The sequence below is a fragment of the Gymnoscopelus braueri genome (assembly GCF_963280865.1).
Source record: "Gymnoscopelus braueri genome assembly, chromosome: 8".
NCBI classification, from domain to species: Eukaryota; Metazoa; Chordata; class Actinopteri; order Myctophiformes; family Myctophidae; genus Gymnoscopelus; species Gymnoscopelus braueri.
The window spans coordinates 8,682,389-8,702,875 of NC_137609.1; the positions used below are offsets into that span (position 1 = coordinate 8,682,389).

Below are 20,487 nucleotides of genomic sequence, written 5' to 3' on the forward strand. Positions count from 1 at the left end.
TTTGGATGACATTCAAATTGCATTTGGTAGAGCAGGTAACAAATGGTCAAGCTCGTTGGATGTTAGGACTGTAAATGTCGCCATGTAATTCTAAAAAAATTGTTTATGTATGTTTTTGTTTTCTTTCTTGACTACCTCCCTCAACAGGGACAAATACTTTTGCATTTTGTTAATTTCCATAAAGGAAAGTGGACAGTCCAACTTTTATCTTGTTTTATTGAGACAGACGGTAGAGTCAAATCTTGTCAGAGCGCGCTTATTTTAGTCTCCTGTCATCTTCCTCTCAGTGGTCCTACTGTCTCTCCTACAGTACACTGTCGCCCTCTCAGCTGTCCTATTGTCTGTCTCTCCTAAACCGTCTCCCTCTCAGGTTTCCCATAGTTTTTTCTCTCCTACACTTAGGGTTGGGATCCTTTAGGTAACGGTTCCCTTCACGATTCCTATACATTCCTATATACCTCACCTAGTTCTCAAAGTGAGTTACTTGAGGGGGTTCCTAATGGACCCAAACAGGTCTTTAACTCTTGAGAGTGTACACATGGAACCAAATGGACCCGTACAGGTCTGTAAATCTGAGTGTACAAATGTATTTGTAGAGTTATGTCGGCCCTTGAAAGTAAAACATTTGAGAACCACTATTGGTATTGTAATTGTATAGCAGACGTGAAGTCCACATACCAGCTCTGACAGCGTGATTAAACCCGGTTCTGGAAACGGTTCCAAATGTAGTGGAACCGATTCCGGTTCCTCAATGTTGGAGCCGGTTATTCCGGATCCCAACCCTACCTACACCGTCTCCCCCTCAGCTGTCCTATTGTCTGTCTCTCCTACACTGTCTCCCCCTCAGCTGTCCTTTAGTGTCTCTCCTACACGGTCTTCTCTGAGCCTTTCTACTGTCTGTCTTGAGTTAATGTCCTACTCAGTGCTGGAATGCTACAGTATATTGTCTTGGCCTGTATCTTTTTGTCAAATATAATTGAGAAATTTGTATTTGTTTTTTTCCATAATTTATTAAACATATTCTGTATCTCATGAACCTGTCAAAATATGACAGTCCAACAAACGTTATTTACACAGATGACTGGCATTTTTATGTATTTACAGTTGTTTTTATACAGTACCTTTTGATAATAAAGCGTTCCAAGTTGATACATTTGTGTTTGCAAAATAAATAAATTCAGTGTTTAAAAAAATATTTCTCCATTTACGGATCCCAAGCCTCTTTTTTTTCTAGACTGCACCTTAATAGAATCTGTACTTGACCAGCAGATGGTGCAGTTAGACCAGCAGCAGTGAGTGTTAAAATGACTGCAAGGACAGTTAAGTTAGGTGAAAATACTGGTGATGTGTAGTGTGTTATAATGCATATTCTTAACCCATACATTATGGTCTTACAGTTACGTTAGATCATTCTAAAAGTGGGGTCCTTGAGGGAGTCCCCAGCTAAATTACTTAATATAACATCTTTTCGCGTTGTGAGCTAAAGGAAATCTAGGAAAAAAACACAATGATTTCAGATGGGGGTCCGTGGCCAAATACATGTAGTTTGACAAGGATCCTTGACATGAAAAGGTTGGCCTGGGGTTTAAATGTTCTGTGATGGCAATCTGATGGCCTTCAGTTCAGAGACGTTAGAGAGCGTTGCGTTGTTTTGCAAGATGTATGTGTGACACAATATGACATTGCACTTGCCTGTGTGTGTGTGTGTGTGTGTGTGTGTGTGTGTGTGTGTGCACTAGTAAAATCTTGGGCGTTAATTTAACTCTGAGACTGTACAAATGGATAAATTAACACTTGAGAATTTTATTGTGATTACAGAAAATTATAGTATTACAGAGTTATAATAGCAAACACAAAGTTGTCATTTTACAGTAAGTAGGGCTTGTAAAGTTTGGTGCAAACAGAGTGGCCTCTGACAGGATTCAAACCTTCAACCGTTTAGGTTTAAGAGTGTTAAACCACAAAGCAACTGCCACCCTCCTTCCTCAATCAGTTGTTGAATAGGCTTTCAGTATAATTTTCTTGATGTCCACATTTACAAAGTTTTTTTTTAAAGTGGTTGCATCAGCAGCCTATAATAAAACATAAGCGCGGCGGTGATTTTATGATTGGTGAATGTAGATCTGACCAATGGCAGGAGCACGCCCAAAAAGGTTGCCCACCCCTGTTCTAGAAGAGAATACAGAAGATCCAGGGGCCATGGGCTTCCAGAAAGAATGGCAAAACTAAATATGTAGTCTTTCATGAGCAGAGGCGATTCTTGAGACTAATGGGACCCTAAGCAGAAAATTGTCCTTTGGGGGGGCCTTCTTGACATGGGCCCCAGGTAGTTGCCTACTTTCCCAGACCATACAATATACCCTTTGTGGGGTAATTTTGGTTCAGATTCTGAAACAGTGGGTCTCAGTTCGTACAAGCAGTAGTTCGCAAACTTTTTCGTGCCAAGGACCCCCAAATTGATATGTATATTTGGCTGCAGACCCCCATCTGAAAAGGTTTTGTTCCAGGGACATTCTGCACATAGCTTGTAGATCTGCTATTTTCACTATACCGGGTCCTGGTCACTATACTGCCTCCCCCTGGCCAGCCGGGGCGCCTGATGGAGGGGAAAGGAACTGGTTGGAATAACGTGTTCCTTCCACGCACTACGTCCAACCAGGGAAACTCTCCCCTGTCAGGTGACAAGAAGGTCAGTTGGCTCTCATGCATTGAAGCAGGCATGAGCTCGCCCCTGGTCTCCCTAGGTTGGCAGAGAGAAGGTAGTGCCCAGGATTTCATAGAAAATTGGCACTGGGTGTAAAAAATGGGGTTACAAAATCGTGGGATAAAAAATGTAAATAAATTAATTAAAAAAAATAGAGTGCCCCGTGACTTTTGGGCCCCTGGGCCTGGACCCGACAGGCCCTTTCAGGAAACCATCTCTGCGTAAAGCGGTCTGTCATAGCGCCACCATGAGGCCAATTTTGATTATTATTACAAAACATACAATAACCACATTCAGCCCTATATACAGTTTGACCTTTTGAAAATAGCCGATCTACAAGCTCACAATGCATCAGGGTGTGAGTGACTGCATTGTGAGCTTGTAGTTGTAGATTTTCAATTTTCAAAAGAGTTTTATACTTTTGAAAACTTGGGAAATGGCCAAGGGACATTCTGCACAGATACACTTTTCCACCACTTTCTGATGTCGCAACCTGCAGCCCCACCTGTTATAAAGGTGGGGCAGCCTACAGTAGGCTGCCCCACCTTTACCTGCTGCTGCAACATTAAAATTGTGTTACTTGTAACAGAGGATATCCTACACCTATGTTAATTTTACAAGTAAAACAAAACATTTTAAATGTGCATTAAGTTCTATCTCTGTCAGACCCTCGTCTCCACACAATTTGAACACCTGCTGCTTCAAAAGAACAAATTGTTCCTTTAGTTTTGAAGAGCAAATAAGTTTGGTTTGGCCTCTTCTACTCGACTATAAATCGTCTGTTTGTTTCTTTGTTATATAGGCTATCTTAAGTTTGTTTTCGTTTATTTGTTTTTACCGTATTAAAGGATTTATTTTTCTTTGCTAAATAAATAGTAAGCTACTTTTATCCCTCTTTCTCCGCTCCGCACTGCGCTGCGTAATTGCGCACATCTCTGTTTCGTACGGGGGAGAAAGGAAGTTAACACTCGCCCCAAAACCGGAGGGTAACCGGAACAATCGCCCCAAAATACGTTCGCCCCCAGCGGTTCTTCTATTCTTCTTGTATTTGTTTTACTGGGGATAAGGTTTAAAACCTAACCTTATTCCTAAAGTTTGGGAATAAGGTTAAGGTTTTGGCACCGTTTTACTGAGGTCTCATCTAAACAGCGTTGCAGCATTGGTGAATCTATCTCCGGTGGGGCGCTATTTTAAAGACGTCACGCGCACATCGCTTAACACCTACACTACAGGTCACACAATGGACAATTGATAAAAGACTGACTGGTGGGATGGCGAGTTACCGCGTGCAATGACCAGTGCATTTAACCCCTGCTCACTTTGCCAGGGTGGGATGGCTCAGAGGACAGAGTACAGCAACTTGCAATGGGCCTGGTCTGATACACTACAAGACACCCATGTAGGCTACCTGTCAAACTACTTCAAAAACGTTAAAGACTACCAACAGTCATGAAAAGTGTGAATCCTTAATCTCCTTCAAAACCGCTCTAAAATAGCACTTACAGGTGGCTCCGTGGCTGCAATTCGGAACTGCCCCTGTAAAAAAGTCAAGCCTATGACCAGAAATAACCCCCCCCCCCGAACGGTTTACTGTACATATTTTTCTTTTTGATTACAACTCGTTTATATGATGTTTTTGCATAGTATTGCATTTGTCTGTCACTTGTTCCTATGAATTGAATACACAGGACCCCAATGGAAACAAGCCATAGTGCTTTCTGGGTTCAATCCTTTTAGCATTGTAGGCTATTTGTATTAAACTGTACTTTCTGTGCTTTTTTTGCAAACTGTTAATAAAGTATTCAATTAATCATTCAAACAAACAAACAAACAAACAATTAGGTTAAGTTTAGGAATAAGGTTAGGCATAGTTTTTCTGAGGTTACCTTTAGGAATTAGGTTAGGTTCATAGTTTTACTGAGGTTAAGGTTAGGAATAAGGTTAGGTTTGTTTAGGCATAGTTATACTGAGGTTACGTTTAGGAAAAAATAAGGTTAGCTTTAGGCATAGTTTTACTGAGGTTACATTTAGGAATTAATAAGCTTAGCTTTAGGCATTGTTTTACTGAGGTTACGTACGTTTAGGAATACCAGGTGAATACCATTACGAGGTCGCCGGGTTTGACCCGGGGCGACTGTGTTTTGGGGCGAGTGTTTTGGTATTCAGAGAAAGCAGCGACCACAGGCAGTTCAGTATCGGATAAGATAACATCAGAATAATTTGGCAATGAACAACAACACATCCTCCTGTGTTCAGTAATGTGGGTGTTGGCCTTATAACTCGATCTATGGTGTTGGCACCCCGTCCCAAACCCTGCCATTGTTACTGCTACAGTATTTAAGGAAGTTGATTCCAGTCAGTCTAGAATCCATATCTCGCCCTCAAGACATAAAGCCAAGGTGAAACATTAAGGTAAGTGTTAACACCTGTTTTTATTTGTCTTCACCTTATGGCACTTTCGGTTGAATTAGTTGAATTTTGAAGTTCCAGAATGCTTTTTGTATTCCTTGTGTGAAGGGCTGTCTTGGTACAGTAGTCTATGTGTGTCAGTGACAACTGTATGGCTTGTATATCATATGACGATATGTTCTTTCTGTAAGGTGTAGCTCAGCTACCTACCGGTTTTGTATGTATAGTTTATTATTATGGGTGAAACGCTGTAAACTGATGACAAATTCTAGCCCTGAACCATGATTGTCATATCATGACAGACAGTCATGGATGAACTTCAACCTGGTGTTTACTCTTACTCCATTTCCGGCCCGTACATCTACATAAACGTTCAGGTTTCAAATATAAAGTGCTTACCTCATGGCCACGGATGTTAGGATTCTGTTCGGAGCCTCAAAAGTACCCGTATATTCCGTATTGTTCAATAAAAAGTATTTTAATCCAATTGGTGGCCATTTTTGCCGAATTTTCTCCATATGCTTTCAACTACGTGACCCTATCGGTTGGGAGGTGTACATCACTCTGATACATTATAACTCTATGAGAAAATAGCCACCGATTAGATTAAAATACTTTTTATTGAACAATATGGAGATACGAGTACTTCTGAGGGGCCCGTACATAATTTTTACATCCGTGGCCATGAGTTGAGCACTTTATATTTGAAATTTGAACGTTTATGTAGATGTACGGGCTAAAAAGAGAGACAGTGCAAACACCAGGTTGAAGTTCATCCATGACGGTCATCATGACAGATGACCGTCTTGAATCCATGGCTATTTGTGTGTGTGTGAGTGACACGGATGAGTGACAACTGTATGTATGGTATGACGAATATCAGGTGAGTACCGTTCCGAGGTCGCCGGCTGTTATTTCTGTTAAGAGCTTTTACTCTAAACAAATTCAGGTGCCACAGACCACAAGGACAATGAATGAATGCCACAGTTTATAGATGCCACATGCTAGGCTCTCAGTCAAATGATGTAAAAACATGCTATTAATTTGTTTTCTTTTAAAGTGTCTTTTTAATTATTATTATTTTGAATCTGTACAATATGTCAGAATCCTTAGCTTCTATTTCTGCTCAGCATGTAGAGAACACTGCTGTCTCTTTGACACTTTTAAAAAGCATGTTTTAATTTAAATACATGTAGCAGGCCAGTGGTTCTCACAGTGGGGGGGGGGGTTCCAGGGGGTCCCCAGCAAAAGCATCACAATCATTTTAATCACTTTATATGTTGGCTACTCAAAAATAGCAGATCTACAAGCTCACAGCGCTGCACTTCGTGCCGCGCTGCGAGCTTGTACATCTACTATTTTTGAACATTTCAGAAAAATATCGATTTTTTTTTACATAAATCTTCTCCTCTGGGGGTCCCTGGCACAAAATATATTTTCAGATGGGGGTCCTCTGCCAAATATATATCAATTTGGCGGTCCTTGGCATGAAAAGGTTTGAGAACCACTGCAGTAGGCTACTATGAAGAAGAAGTAGTTAAAAAGAAGAAGTTGAATTATGACACAAATTATATTTTGTTTCCCCCCAAATTATACTTCACACCATCCAGTCTGTCCTCCTATTCATGACAAGCAGCTGGTCAACCGTCTTATTTGGACCAGTGTTTCTCAAACTTTTTCATGCGAAGGACCGCCAAATTAATATGCATTTGGCCACGGACTCTCATCTGAAAATATGTTATATATATGTTATAATATGCCGATATTTTTGGACCCCCCCACACTACATTTGTGTTGTTGAAATGTTCCTTTTCTTTTCAAGATTATTTTGAGATGCTATTTTAACTGATTTTGCTGAGGACCCCCCGTCAAGGAACCATGGGAGTCCCCGCCCTCCCCGGACCCCACTTTGAGAACCACTGCCCTACAGTACTGTGTGTCCTTAGTTACATGACAAGCAGCTGGTCAAGGATAAGGATAAGGATACAACTTGTGTTATTTAGACAAACACCAAAAACACTGTAGCCCACATTCTGGTTCAACTGGTTATAAGTAGATTGTCCAGATACGTTTAACGTAATGACTATTTTATTATCTGTGGGAGCAGATGAACTCCATGGAAGACAACGTTCAGACCAACCATGCCTGCTGCAAGACGCCCAAGCTGGGGGCTGGATGCGACATCCCGGGCCTGCTGGACGGCATCCCACCCGACACCCTCAGCAAGGTGAGTTGAGTCCCATGCCTTGTCCTGCCTCCCAGACATCAGCCCGTCCTCTCTGCTGCACCATGGGGTGGTCGAACACACACACACACACACACACACACACACACACACACACACACACACACACACACACACACACACACACACACACACACACACACACACACACACACACACACACACACACACACACACACACACACACACACACACAGTAGAGCTGCCGGATGTCAACTGCAAGGTTCCGAGTTCGATCCCGGGCTCCCCTAGAGGAAGTGTCCTTGAGCAAGCCTTGCATGGTTTCCTCTGCCATAGGTGAATGAATGTGTGTGTGAATGTAATGCTCAATCTATGTAAAGTGCTTTGGATAAAAGCGCTATATACATGTACCATTTACACACACACTAATCGTTAGCATAATTGCCTAAGTCATATTTTGCCCAAATTGTGATTTATTCCCAACTCTATTCTACCTAACACTGCTCATTCATCCTGCCCTTTTGCCTGCGAAGCCAGTGGTGTGTTACTGTGTTCTACCGTTATACGCTGTATACGCCGTATACAGTCCAGATTTTTTGGGGAAAAAGCGTATACAGTCTAATAACCATTTCATCCATTGAAAACGTGAGAGCGTATACCCACGACCACGACCACGCGCATCGTATCGTATCGTATACCCTCCGAAAAAACCTAGAACACACCACTGTGCGAAGCCTATCAGAATGCTTGTTACATTCCAAAATCACTATCTGCCGCCGCTTAAGTCAAAGAGATGACTTGAGGCAGATATGATTTTTGGTGTAACAAGATATGATTTTTGATGTAACAAGCAAGGCAGGATGAGTCAGCAGTGTTAGGTAGAGTAGAGTTAGGCAGATATAATTGCCTATAAGTCAAAGAGATGACTTAAGCAGATTGTGATTTTTTTTATCCCTTCTTTTCTGAAAACCTTAAAATACAACTTAGACAATTATGCTATGAGGCTAACAAAATATATTTGGTGTAGACAGAGGGGGAAAAGGAGGAGGGCAAGTCAAGTCAGACCCACTGGGTGGGTCAACTAAGTGTATAGGGCTAAGTGGTTCATTTGTAAGTGAAATTACAGGATGATCTACTTTTGTATAAAAACGACTCCCGTTGCTGAAGGCTGTGATACCAGCGCAACCGACTGACCATTAAGACAATAGAGCAGCTGGTTTCATGCCTGAGGTGTGGTGGGTGCTCCCAGATCTCCCAGATCTCCCAGATCTCCCAGTTCACCACATGACCTGGATCTATTCCAGTTGGACTGGTTATGACCCAAGACGGAAATAGCAAGACCCACCATCTCCGGTTTACTTCCCGTATCTGTGTGAAGTGGGCGGACACACTCTCGCGGGATCTAGCACCAGTAAACAGAAAACATTGGACGTTCGTGAGATTTGCCATCAGACGCCGGCGCCCATGTGTAGGATCTGTGTACCAAGTTGCCTCTAGTGGCTCTAATTGGGAGGGTGTATATTCCTAAATTAACAATCTTTGATATGACAGAGCGCTGGCTGTTTGGAGGGGATGGTAGTTTGAGGCAAAGGGGACAAAAGTGTAATCACTTTTCACTTCTCTATTTGAGACATGTAATTATGAAGAAATTGTAAAAAAAAGAAGAAGCAATAACCAGTTGAATCCTATATACTTGGTTGACTGGTGTCCCCCAGTGGTCTATTATAGGCCTCCTCCTTTTCTCTGTACAACGAATATCTTCGTCAGAATAGCTATAAGCTCACAACCTTGCAACGCATTGTGAGCTTGTAGATCAGCTATTTTACTCAAATGCTCGCCCCCAGAATAGGGAAGCTAGTGTTCACTAGTGTTGTTAGGTTTCTTTAGTCAATGTTTCACAACAAATACACCATCTACAACAGCAGTTGGCACCAGGAACTACTCCACTTTCAAGGGATAATAATATTTTATGAATATATGTATATAAATTCATGCATTCCATAGCCTTAGAGACAGCACTGTTCTTTACTGTATGTGAATGTTGAAATCCCCATTCATTCTGTCATAATTGGTGATAATGAGAGCAGTCAGCCCTGAGAATTAGTCATAAAGAATAGTGTGACGTCTGTCTCACAGAGCCTGTTTTGCACCATAACAAAGCCTCTCCCTTCTTTTGGATGAATATGTCTCGGGTACAGTTCAACCATATGTAAAATACAGCTGTATAAAGTCAACTCTAGGAGGTTTGATCAGGAGACAGGATCACTAAATCTATCAGTATATTTCACTTTTTATGCAAGAAATTGTGTAAAGAATATAAGTGAGCAATGAGCATAATGTTTGGGACAAAATAAATATATTGTAAGGATATATATATATATATATATTGGCTACTTCAAATATATTTTCTCAAATAAATATTTTGGACTGTTCATATCCAAATATAATGTTAATGTATTAGTAAGTACATTATTTTTATTTTAATATACTGGTAGGTTGATATTTTGAAATTCATAATTGGTTTTAAAACCAAAGAATAGATGTAAGTGTGTCTTTACTTCTATACGTGTACACCAAGATATTTCATTTTGTCAGATAAATCCAGAAACGATGACGTGTCCCTTTAAGAAAAAGCCTGCAGTCATGACTGAGGCATGCTGGTGGGCCCATGCCACGCCCCCCTCTGCTGGGACCCAGCATGCAGAGACAAGACATAATAGACTGTACCTGAGAGAGAGAGAGAGAGAGAGAGAGAGAGAGAGAGAGAGAGAGAGAGAGAGAGAGAGGGGGGGGGGGGGGGGGAGTGAGAAAGACACTGTACATGCTACAATAGAGGGCAAGCAGTGGTGGAAAGTAACTAAGTACAAGTACATTTACTCAAGTACTGTACTTAAGTACAATTTTGAGTACTTCTACATTACTGGAGTATTTCCAATTGTCTATACTTTTACTTATACTCCACTACATCTCAGAGGCAAATATTGTACTTTTACTCCACTACAATTATTTGAAAAAGTTAGTTACTAGTTACTTTGCAGATATAAATTATTACATTATAAAACATACATTAACCACTTTAGCCCTATTTTATACCTAGGCTATTTGAAATTAGACGATCTACAAGCTCACAACGTGTCGCATCGCAACGCGTTGTGAGCTTGTAAATCTGCTATTTTTAAACATTTTAGTACTTTTGGTACTTTAAGTACATTTTGATACCAATACTCTTGTACATTTAGGTATTTAGGTAGTAAATTTTGAATTCCGGACTTTCACTTGTAACAGAGTACTTCTACTTTGCAGTATTGATACTTTTACTTAAGTAAAACATTTGAGTACTTTTTCCACCACTGAGGGAGAGAGAGAGAGAGAGAGAGAGAGAGAGAGAGAGAGAGAGAGAGAGAGAGAGAGAGAGAGAGAGAGAGAGAGAGAGATGGTGGAGGAGAGAGAGGGCTTGGACAGGCATAGAGACAGAGTAGAGTGAGAGAGATGGAATTCCTGCAGAATTGAGGGAGAAAGTCTTTATGCACAATAAATAGAAAAAACACAAAGAGGCTTGTGGATAGACTCACAGTGAGAGAAGAGGAGAGGAAATGTGTAAGAGAGAGGAGAGAGGAGAAAGTAAGACATAGTAAAGGAACAATAGAAGATATACGGTACGGTCGGACAGAACCATAACCAAGACAAGACGAGGCCTGAACAGACACGTCTGTGGAAAAGTACTGTAGCTATATGAAGCCATTAAGACCGGGAACACATACTGTGTCATTTTAGATTTTTATAGCTACAGTATAACCATTATTTTATACTTTGGGCTATCCAAAAAATAGCAGATATACAAGCTCATACGAGCCGCACTAGATCCGCATATTCTTTTCAAAAATCGTGAAAATGTGTGCACATCTTGGAATATACATATTTTTTAATGCAACCTTTTTTAACTCAAATCTTTGCTTTTGGGGGATTCTACAAAATGTCTTGTCAAAATGTCAACTTAGGTTGCTATTTTTTTATGTCAAGGACCACCCAAAATTATATGTCCCAGGGACCCCCAGAAGCAAAGATTTGAGTTACAAATGTATATATATATACATACAAAAATGTGCACACATTTTCACGATTTATTTTTCAAAAATAGCAGATCTACAAGCTCATGTATATCTGCTATTTTTGAATAGCCAAAGACATCTAAAGTGACACAGATGCGTTCCCGGATTGAATGGGAAAATAAATTTGAGCTGCATTCGGTGTCTTGAACATAAAACAAATCCATGAGGTCACAGTCTAATGTGTCAGATTATTGGACATCATCAGACCTTGTTTTTTCTAACCCCCTAACCTCTAAATCAGGGGTCTTCAACGTTTTGCAGGCCAAGGACCCCTTAGCTGAGAGAGAGTTGAAGCAGGGACCCCCACTACATATTGGATTCATGTCAAATGCGTATTTCCAGACATTTAACCACTTCAACCCTTTGTAAACTTGACCTTCGGCTCGGGAACTCTTTTTTCCCTGTACACCAAACCTCTTTGCCGAAAACAGCCGATCTACAAGCTCACAACGCGTCACTGTAGATCTGCTATTTTCGGCTTATGTTCCCCCCCAGAATAGGGATGCAACAGAATGAATGGGTTTGTTTGATCCCATGACGATTTTATTCTCCTCTCATAGATGGTTTTTCATTTAGATAAGAGCATGTAGAGAGACAGGAAGTCGAGGTAGAGAGGGGAAGTGACAGGGTACTCTGCGTTTATGAGGTCAACTGTATCCAGTATCCCGTCTGGTACCAACACGGCCCAGTCTTCTGTTGTTGAATACAGCCGGAGTTCTCAAACTCTCTCATGCCAATTGGACCCATCAAATCTGAAAAGGTTTTGTGACAGGGACCCCCAGAAGAGAACATTTGTGTTAAAAAATGTTAAAGTCATTCAAGATTTTTGAGACGCTTTCAGGACTTTTGAAAAATGTTCAAAAATAGCAGATGTACAAGCTCGCAGCGTGGCACAAAGTGACGCGCTTGGGAGCTTGTACATCTGCTATTTTTGAATAGCCAACGTTTTAAAATATGGATAAAGGGGTTAAAATGATTGCTAACACATTTTGCTGGTCTCGGAACCCCCTGGAACCCACCCAAGGTCCTTTCGGGGGTCCCCGGACCCCACCTTTAAGAACCAATGGAACATCTTTACCTGCTGGTCAAGATTCAATTTATCCCCTGAGCAAGCAGGCCGGCTCTATTATCTCAATGGTAAAAAAAAATCTGCACTTGCGCAGGAAACCATGCAGATTCAAATCATATTTTATGTTCCATTTTGTGGTTAAAAGAAAGTTGTGCGACAATTTGTACCACAATCCTAAAACGAAAGCACGTTACACGACCTTACAATTCTGAACAAACGGGTCTATTGCAAAACTATGCTATGCTGAAACTTGTCTCAAGATTCAAGAGGTTGTGTTTGTCACATGCTCATGCAAGTATGTGCAGTGAAACGTCAGCGTGGCATACTCTGCCAAACTGTACTAATGTAATAAAAAGCAAGGTATAATACAAGTAGGTAATAAAAGTTATAATATGTGGGGTATTATGTAGTATGTAAACTGTGTGTTTGAGATATGTGTCTGTCTGTCTGTCTGTCTGTCTGTCTGTCTGTCTGTCTGTCTGTCTAACCAGCAGGATTTATATTCCTCTATTTCAGTTCTTTCAAGTAAATAGCAGCTGACTCCATTTATGCTGCAATTTTGTTAGTTTGCATGTTATGGTCAAAATAATCATCACTGTGTCATAGGACATGATATGATGCTTTAAAGCAGTGGTTCTCAACCCCCAATAATATAAGAAAGTGGAAAATATTGTGAAAATACAAGCCCACAACGCCTCTCAACGTGATGCGTTGATGAGCTTGTACAGTACACAGTATTATGACAGTACAGTAGATTGGCTATTTTCACAATACTTATCTGTGGAACCGAGTCAAACTAAATGTAATGCCTCAACTCCTACAATTCCAAGTGATTGTCAGAGTGGGGGGTCCCCAGTTCACATATTATATATTTTGTGGCCTTAAAAGGTCGAGAACCAATGCTTTAAAAGATGGTTTAAAATGTATGTGTGATTGTTTTGTTTGGACTTGAACACACTTCTTTGTTGGGTTTATTTTTCCACCCCGTGAGGAAACAGGAAAACAGTCCATCTACAGCTGAACATTGTATCTACAGTCTCCAGAGTGCAATAAGTGTTGAAATGTCTCAACAGCCAAACAATACCACTTCCTACAGAAGATGTCAGACGCTGGCACACACTCGCCTCATGGCACCTCTTTCAGATCAAGTGGACATTAGCGCCATCTAGTGGCTGACTGGGGTCAAGAATCAAATTGCTTGCCTGCCCACTGTTGTCTGTTGATGAGGGTCACAATGTAGTCGTACCTGCACACTTTCTAAGTCACTCTGGATAAGAGCATGCGTTAAATGCCCGAATTGGTGTCAGATTCTGTAGTAATGGAAAGTAAAAAAAGAAAGAAAACAAAAACAAAAACATGAATTGGTACAGCAACAGGACCAGCAATGCATGTGTGAATTGTATTTATTTATCTATTTTATTTATTTATGTGTAAGTATGGGTCCCAGGGAGACAGTTTTGGGTCTTGAGATGAAAAAGTTTGGGAACAACAGTCAGCGGAATGTTCCTGAAAAAATTGGTTATTGTCATGACACTCATGGTTACTTGGTTGAGTTTGAAGCCAGGCAACAAACAGGTTCTATGGTGTAGTGGTTATCACGTCTGCTTTACACGCAGAAGATCCTGGGTTCAATCCCCAGTAGAACCTGTGCTTTAGTATTTCATGGTAACATGATGGTTGTACATAGTTCGCTCTCTCTCTGAGAGTCATTTAAATGGGGACCCCCATGAAGGACCCTTCTGGGTCCCCCGAGAACCACTGCACTAAATCAAACAAGCTGTTTTTGCTATTCGGTATGGAGACTTTATCATGTTCAAAATCATGCAGTAAACAGGTTCTATGGTGTAGTGGTTATCACGTCTGCTTTACACGCAGAAGATCCTGGGTTCGACCCCCAGTAGAACCAGTGCTTTAGTGTTTCACGGTAACGTGATGATGGTTGTAGATTGTTTGTTCTCGCCCACGTTTCTTTCTGTCTGAGAGTCAGTTAAACAAAGATCCGTAAGTACAGTAATGTTTCTGGCGAGCCCCATGAAGGATCCCTGGGGGTCCCCGGACCCCACTTGAGAACCCCACTACACCTTAGATTAGAACCTGTTTACAATTTGGTGTGCATACTCAAACAGGTTCTATGGGGTAGTGGTTATCACGTCTGAACCCATTGAACACACAGGTTCTATGGTGTAGTGGTTATCACATCTGAACAGAGCAAAGGCAACGGTTCTATAGTGTAGTGGTTATCACGTCTGCTTTACACGCAGAAGGTCCTGGGTTCAATCCCCAGTAGAACCAAGTGCTGAGTTCCTTTGCGTATTTAATGAATTGCATTTTTATAGCTCTTTTCTAAGTACTCACTTACTCAAAGAGCTTTACAATGGTTCATTCATTCATACATCATTCACACACACATTCGCACACCGATGGCGGAGGAAACCATGCAAGGCACCAACCTGCTCATCGGGAGCAATTAGGGGTTCAGCGTCTTGCTCAAGGACACTTCGACACTAACTCTGGGGGAGCCCGGGATCGAACTTCCGGCCGCTCTACCGGCCACTCTACCCCTGAGCCTCAGCATCGGCCACAATAAGCTTTGTGACCAACCCATGCAGAGATGTTGTGTGTGTGTGTTAATATGTATATACGATACGATAATACGATACGATAATACTTTATTGTCAGTTCACACTGAAATTTGTCTTGCGACACAGCAGCCATGTATGCAACAATAAACATGACATAAGAAAACAAAACAAAATACATACATAAAGACATACAAAGACAAGAGCAATGTCCACCTCTCAGCCTACCCCAAGCCTACAACTCCTGATTAAGCCTCAATGTCGTCTGATGGACAAAGGACCTCTTCAGTTTGACCTTATTGTATGTAGGAACACTGTATCTCCTTCCTGAAGGCAGCAACCTATATTCTCCATACAAAGCATGGCTTGTGTTTGAAGTGATATTCCTTGCCAACCTTATCATACTGTCATTATACGTAGATGTATAGAGCCTCTGAAGTGGTTGTCCAACAATCTTTGAACAAATGTTCAGTTGCTGCAGCAGTTGTGACTTTAAGGCTACAGACAGACATCCATACCAGGTGGTACTACAGTACTGAAGAACACTCATAATAACAGAAGTGAAAAACAAAAGAAGAATCTGTCTACTAGCACCAAAAGATCTCAGGCGGCGAAGGAAATAGACTCTTTGCTTTGTCTTCTTACCCACTGATTCAATCTGGTCTTTCCATGACAGAAGGTGGTCAATTACTACTCCTAGGTATGTATACGAACATACCTGGTTGATCTGTTCACTATGAATAGTAATGGGGGATCTGTGTATCTCTATTGGGGCACCAAAAACAATCTCCTCTGTCTTTTTTGTGTTAATGATAAGAGCGTTGTTATCACTCCACTCCACCACCTTATTTACTCTGTGTTGGTGCAGTCCAGGATCACTGGAACTATCCAAAATATGTGTTACAATATGATTGGAAAATCAGTCAGATAGAAAAAGGAGTGCTCGTTCTCTTCGAGTTAACCTACCACGCTCCCCCGCAAAAAGAACCGACGTCTCGGAGGTGCCGAGATCAGGGGAACCATGATTTACGATTCTGTCACCTGCGCCTCCGTCTGTGAAAACGAGTACTCCTTTTTCAATCTGACTGGTTTTCCAATCATACTGAGACATATACATACTTCCCTCTCTCTCTCTTCATGTCTGTTTCTCTTCTGTCCCCCCCCCCCCAGGTGGAGGAGTATCTGCAGCCGTTGTGTCTGTCAGAGGCGAAGCTGAAGGAGGTGTGTGTGCGGTTGAGGAGAGAGATGCTGAGGGGTCTGGGTAAACACACGCACAGCCGCGCTGCCGTCAAGATGCTGCCCACCTTCGTGAGAGCCACGCCCGACGGAACAGGTACCGTTACCGTACACACCCAGCAGCACCCCGCAGTTTCACACTCTGAGCAGTGGTTCCCACTGCTCAGAGTGGGGGTTCCAGGGGGTTCCAGGGGGTCCCTTGCAAAATGAGTTAATATCATCAAGATCAGTTTAGCCACTTTAATCTTATGTACAATCTGCTATTTAAAAGCAACTAGGTACAGTATAAAAACTAACTTTTGGAATATTTTTGAAACAGTTTAACAACACAAATATTGTATGGGGGTCCCTAGCACAACCAAATACATGAGGGTTCTTGACATGAAAACGTTTGAGAACCACTGTTCCAGAGAATAGTTTTGTGTTTTTATTTTATTTTATTTTATTAAGGATCCCCATTAGCTGGTGCCGTGGCACCTGGGGTCGACACAAAAAACATACAAAAACAATTAGTACAGTTGCAAATACAAAATTATGAAATGTCAGTACTCAACACACAATACATATTGAAACAAATAAAATAGCTGAAATTACATGTGAGCAAAGAATTCACATTTTCTCTCCTCTCCAAGTTTGATGTCAGTATTCTTCTACCTACACATACGTCATGTCCTAGTATGAGCGAATAGGGGAAGGGGATCAAGGTCACGTGATTCCCTTGTTTGGCAAACTCGTATGTGTCTCAAAGAATATGATTATTGGAAGAATCGCGGAAGTTTAGAATATTTGGCGGTCCCGTTTTCATTTTTCACAAGATCTGTGGTTGTTGCAACGACCCGCACTACAATACTTCACCATGTTGCGCTATGACGAAATAAACCCACAAAATGTAACAATGTGTGCGTTCCGTAATGCAATTCCAATGGTGAAAGCTGTGTTGTTTCACCCGGTGAAGGAATGGCGGCTTCGGCCACGCCCCGAAATACCCTTATGTGTGTCTTAAAGAATAACAGTAACGTTACGCTGGTGTGCATCTCTCTCTCAGTAGTCTGTCTGTGTTGCTTAGTCGGGTTCATGAGCTCCGGCACCTAATGATTTACGAATTAAGCAGAGAGAACCAGGCTGCACTATACAATGAAATAGTGAGGGATCCTACATGATACTGCAGTAGGCTACACTGTAAAATCCTCAGTGTTAATTTAACTCAGAGAGTGTACAGATGGAACCAAATGGACCTGTAATTTTGTACACATTTTTGGTTCTCATTTGGTTCCATCTGTACACTCACTGTCTGAGTTATAGGTCCATTTGGTTCCTTTTGTATTTGTATTTTTACTACGTAGAAGTCTTCATCCAGACACAGCATAGCATCTCTGTCAGGTGGAAACCTCATATGTCCAAAACTTTTCAGGATTCAAATTCAAAAGTTACAAAAGTAGCAGATCGACAAGCTCGAAACACGTCGCCTCAGCGTTGCGAGCTTGTAGATCTGCTACTTTTGTGTGACGCTGTAGTATGATCAAGTAGCTCGGGAATTCATTTTAGAATGATAAGATATGGAGGTTTCTGCCAAACAGCAACGATAGGTGAAGTGGGCCCTGCAGATTGAGCTTGTAGCACGCTGGTTCAGTGTTTAGCACTGATGTCTCACAATAAGAAGGTCCTGGGATTGAACCTGTCTCTGTTGAGTACATTTTTTCTTACTCTGTTTATGTGGCCGTACCCAAGACACATTTTAGGGACATACTCATGTTAAATATGTGTTGGGGACCATGGTCTATTATATACACACCACAAAAGGTTCTACTGGGAATTGAACCCAGGACCTTCTGCGTGTAAAGCAGACGTGATAACCACTACACCATAGAACCTGTTTTGTTGATTGGGTTCACACTCCTAGTCTCTGTTGATCAGGGTTTTGCACACCTTTTCAGCTCAAGACCCAAAAGCGAAATTTATTGTCTCCCTCAGACCCAAACTAACTACTTACTTACTTAATTTACTTTACTTACTTACTTACTTACTTAGCCTACTTACTTACTTACTTACTTACTTACTTACTTACTTACTTACTTACTTACTTACTTACTTACTTTACTTTACTTTACTTACTTTACTTACTTTACTTACTTTACTTACTTTACTTACTTACTTACTTACTTATTAATTAACTATTTCATTAAATACATAATATATATTGAGTGGTTGTGTAGTGGTTATCATGTCTGAACCCAAAATACAAATAGGTTCTATGGTGTAGTGGTTATCACGTCTGCTTTAAGCCCTCTCCAGACCAATCCGAGTCGGCCCGATTTTGGGCCGAATTGGCTTCGGGAAGCGTCGGCCAGTCGGTTAGGGGTCCGTCGGGGGGTCCGTCGGGACCTTTTCGGCCGACCCAGAGCCGACCGAACATGTTCAGCTTTTTAGCCGACTGGTAGCGCAGTGGCAGTGACAACAGAGGGCTGTCGGTGTTGCCAGATTATGTGAGAGAAACAAGCGACCATGTCTAAGAAAACCTACATTCACTGTTTCTCGTGAGGGAGAGGGGGAGAAAGAGAGAGAGAGAGGGAAAGAGAGAGAGGAAGGGAGAGAGGGGAGAGAAAGAGAAAGAGAGAGGGGAGGAAGACAGAGAGAAAGAGGGTGGGAGAAAGTGGGTGAGAGAAAGGGAGATACCAGGAGCGAGGGAGAGAGGAACGGAGAAAGCGGGAGGGAGAAAGAAAGGGAGAGAGACGGAGAGAGAAACTGAGGGAGGGAGAAAGAGGGAGGGAAAAAGCGGCAGAGAGAGAAGGAAAGAAAGAGAGAGGGAGAGACAGAGGGAGAGAAAAAAGGGAGAGTGAAAGATTGAGAGAGAAAGAGCGAGCGAGAGATTGAGGAGACGGAAAGAGGGAGAGAGAGAACGAGCAATTAAGTGAATTGCTTTCACCTGCTGCTGCTGCTGCTGTGCGGAGTGTGCTACAGGGCATATCTCCGCCAAGCCAGGGTGACCTACCCAGGCTCATGAAATTCATATTCAGGCATAGTAGCCAATTAGAATGAAATCTGCAAAAACGGACTCATATACTGATACAGAACCATATATTGGCTATATATTATGGCTGTCGGGTGGAAATCTTGTATGTTCCTTTTTTATTATTATTATTATTATTATTATTTTTGAAAAATCAACTAAAGTCATTATTAGTGCAAGTTCATTCACATTTCATTTGAATGAAAATAACTTGTGGGTAAAATACATTCTGTGAATCTAATGTGATTAATGTGACCCCTACTTCAGTCAGTAAAGTCCAGGGCTGAATGTGACATATTGAGACCTATATAACTAAATATTGGTCATTTGCCAACACATTATTTTGTGAAATAAATGGGTAATATTTCACAGATAGTTATACTATTCTTATAATATATTAAAATACAATCATCCTTAACCTTCAAGTTAAATGCATTATTTCCGTGGACTTAAAAATCTAAAATCTTTATTATTTTTTTGGATGGCCGGGCAGGGCCTTTGTGCCCTCCAAAAAATTACAACACCAAAGGCCAAGTGGCCTTGCCCCTAAAATGACGAAATTCCAGGCTTGAATGCAATAGATGTACTCTGAGTCTGTTACAAGTAAAAGTCCGGAATTCAACATTTACTTGAGTAAAAGTACTAAAGTATTGGTACAAAAATGTTTGAAAATAGCAGATCTACAAGCTCAGAACGCGTGCATCGCAACACGTTGTGAGCTTGTAGATCTGCTATTTTCAAATAGCTTATAGGTATAAAATAGGGCTAAAGTGGTTAATGTATGTTTCATAATGATTTATATCTGCAAAGTAACTAGTAACTAAACATTTCAAATAATTGTTGTGGAGTATATAGACAATTGGAAATACTCCAGTAAAGTAAAAGTACCTCAAAATTGTACTTAAGTACAGTACTTGAGTAAATGTACTAGTTACTTTACACCACTGCACGTCAGTGAAGAAAAAACGCTGGGAACATCCCTAAGTGGCTTTGCAGGGAAACAAGCCCAAAGTCGCTTATAATAAGCAGACCTGGCAACGCTGGCAGGCTAAAAGTCAAATTAGCACATGAATGGCCAGTCGGCTGACAGACTTAAATGGCAACTTTTGCCAACCGAATACCAGTCTGTTGCAGTCTGGAGTAGTCTGCAATAGTCTGGACGAGTCTG

At 41.3% G+C, this 20,487-nt stretch overlaps 1 protein-coding gene across 1 annotated transcript in view; it reads left to right on the forward strand.

The window, feature by feature from the left end:
• Nucleotides 1-4,907: 4,907 nt before the first annotated feature.
• The window catches only part of LOC308090313 (hexokinase-4-like), a 52,888-nt gene continuing 37,308 nt past the window's right edge, over nucleotides 4,908-20,487 (forward strand). Inside the window, exons 1-3 of the mRNA XM_080435432.1 lie at nucleotides 4,908-5,116; nucleotides 7,219-7,340; nucleotides 16,247-16,409. Coding sequence (XP_080291558.1) covers nucleotides 7,221-7,340; nucleotides 16,247-16,409 — 283 coding nt within the window. The 5' untranslated portion in view covers nucleotides 4,908-5,116; nucleotides 7,219-7,220. The remainder of the gene's footprint in view (nucleotides 5,117-7,218; nucleotides 7,341-16,246; nucleotides 16,410-20,487) is intronic.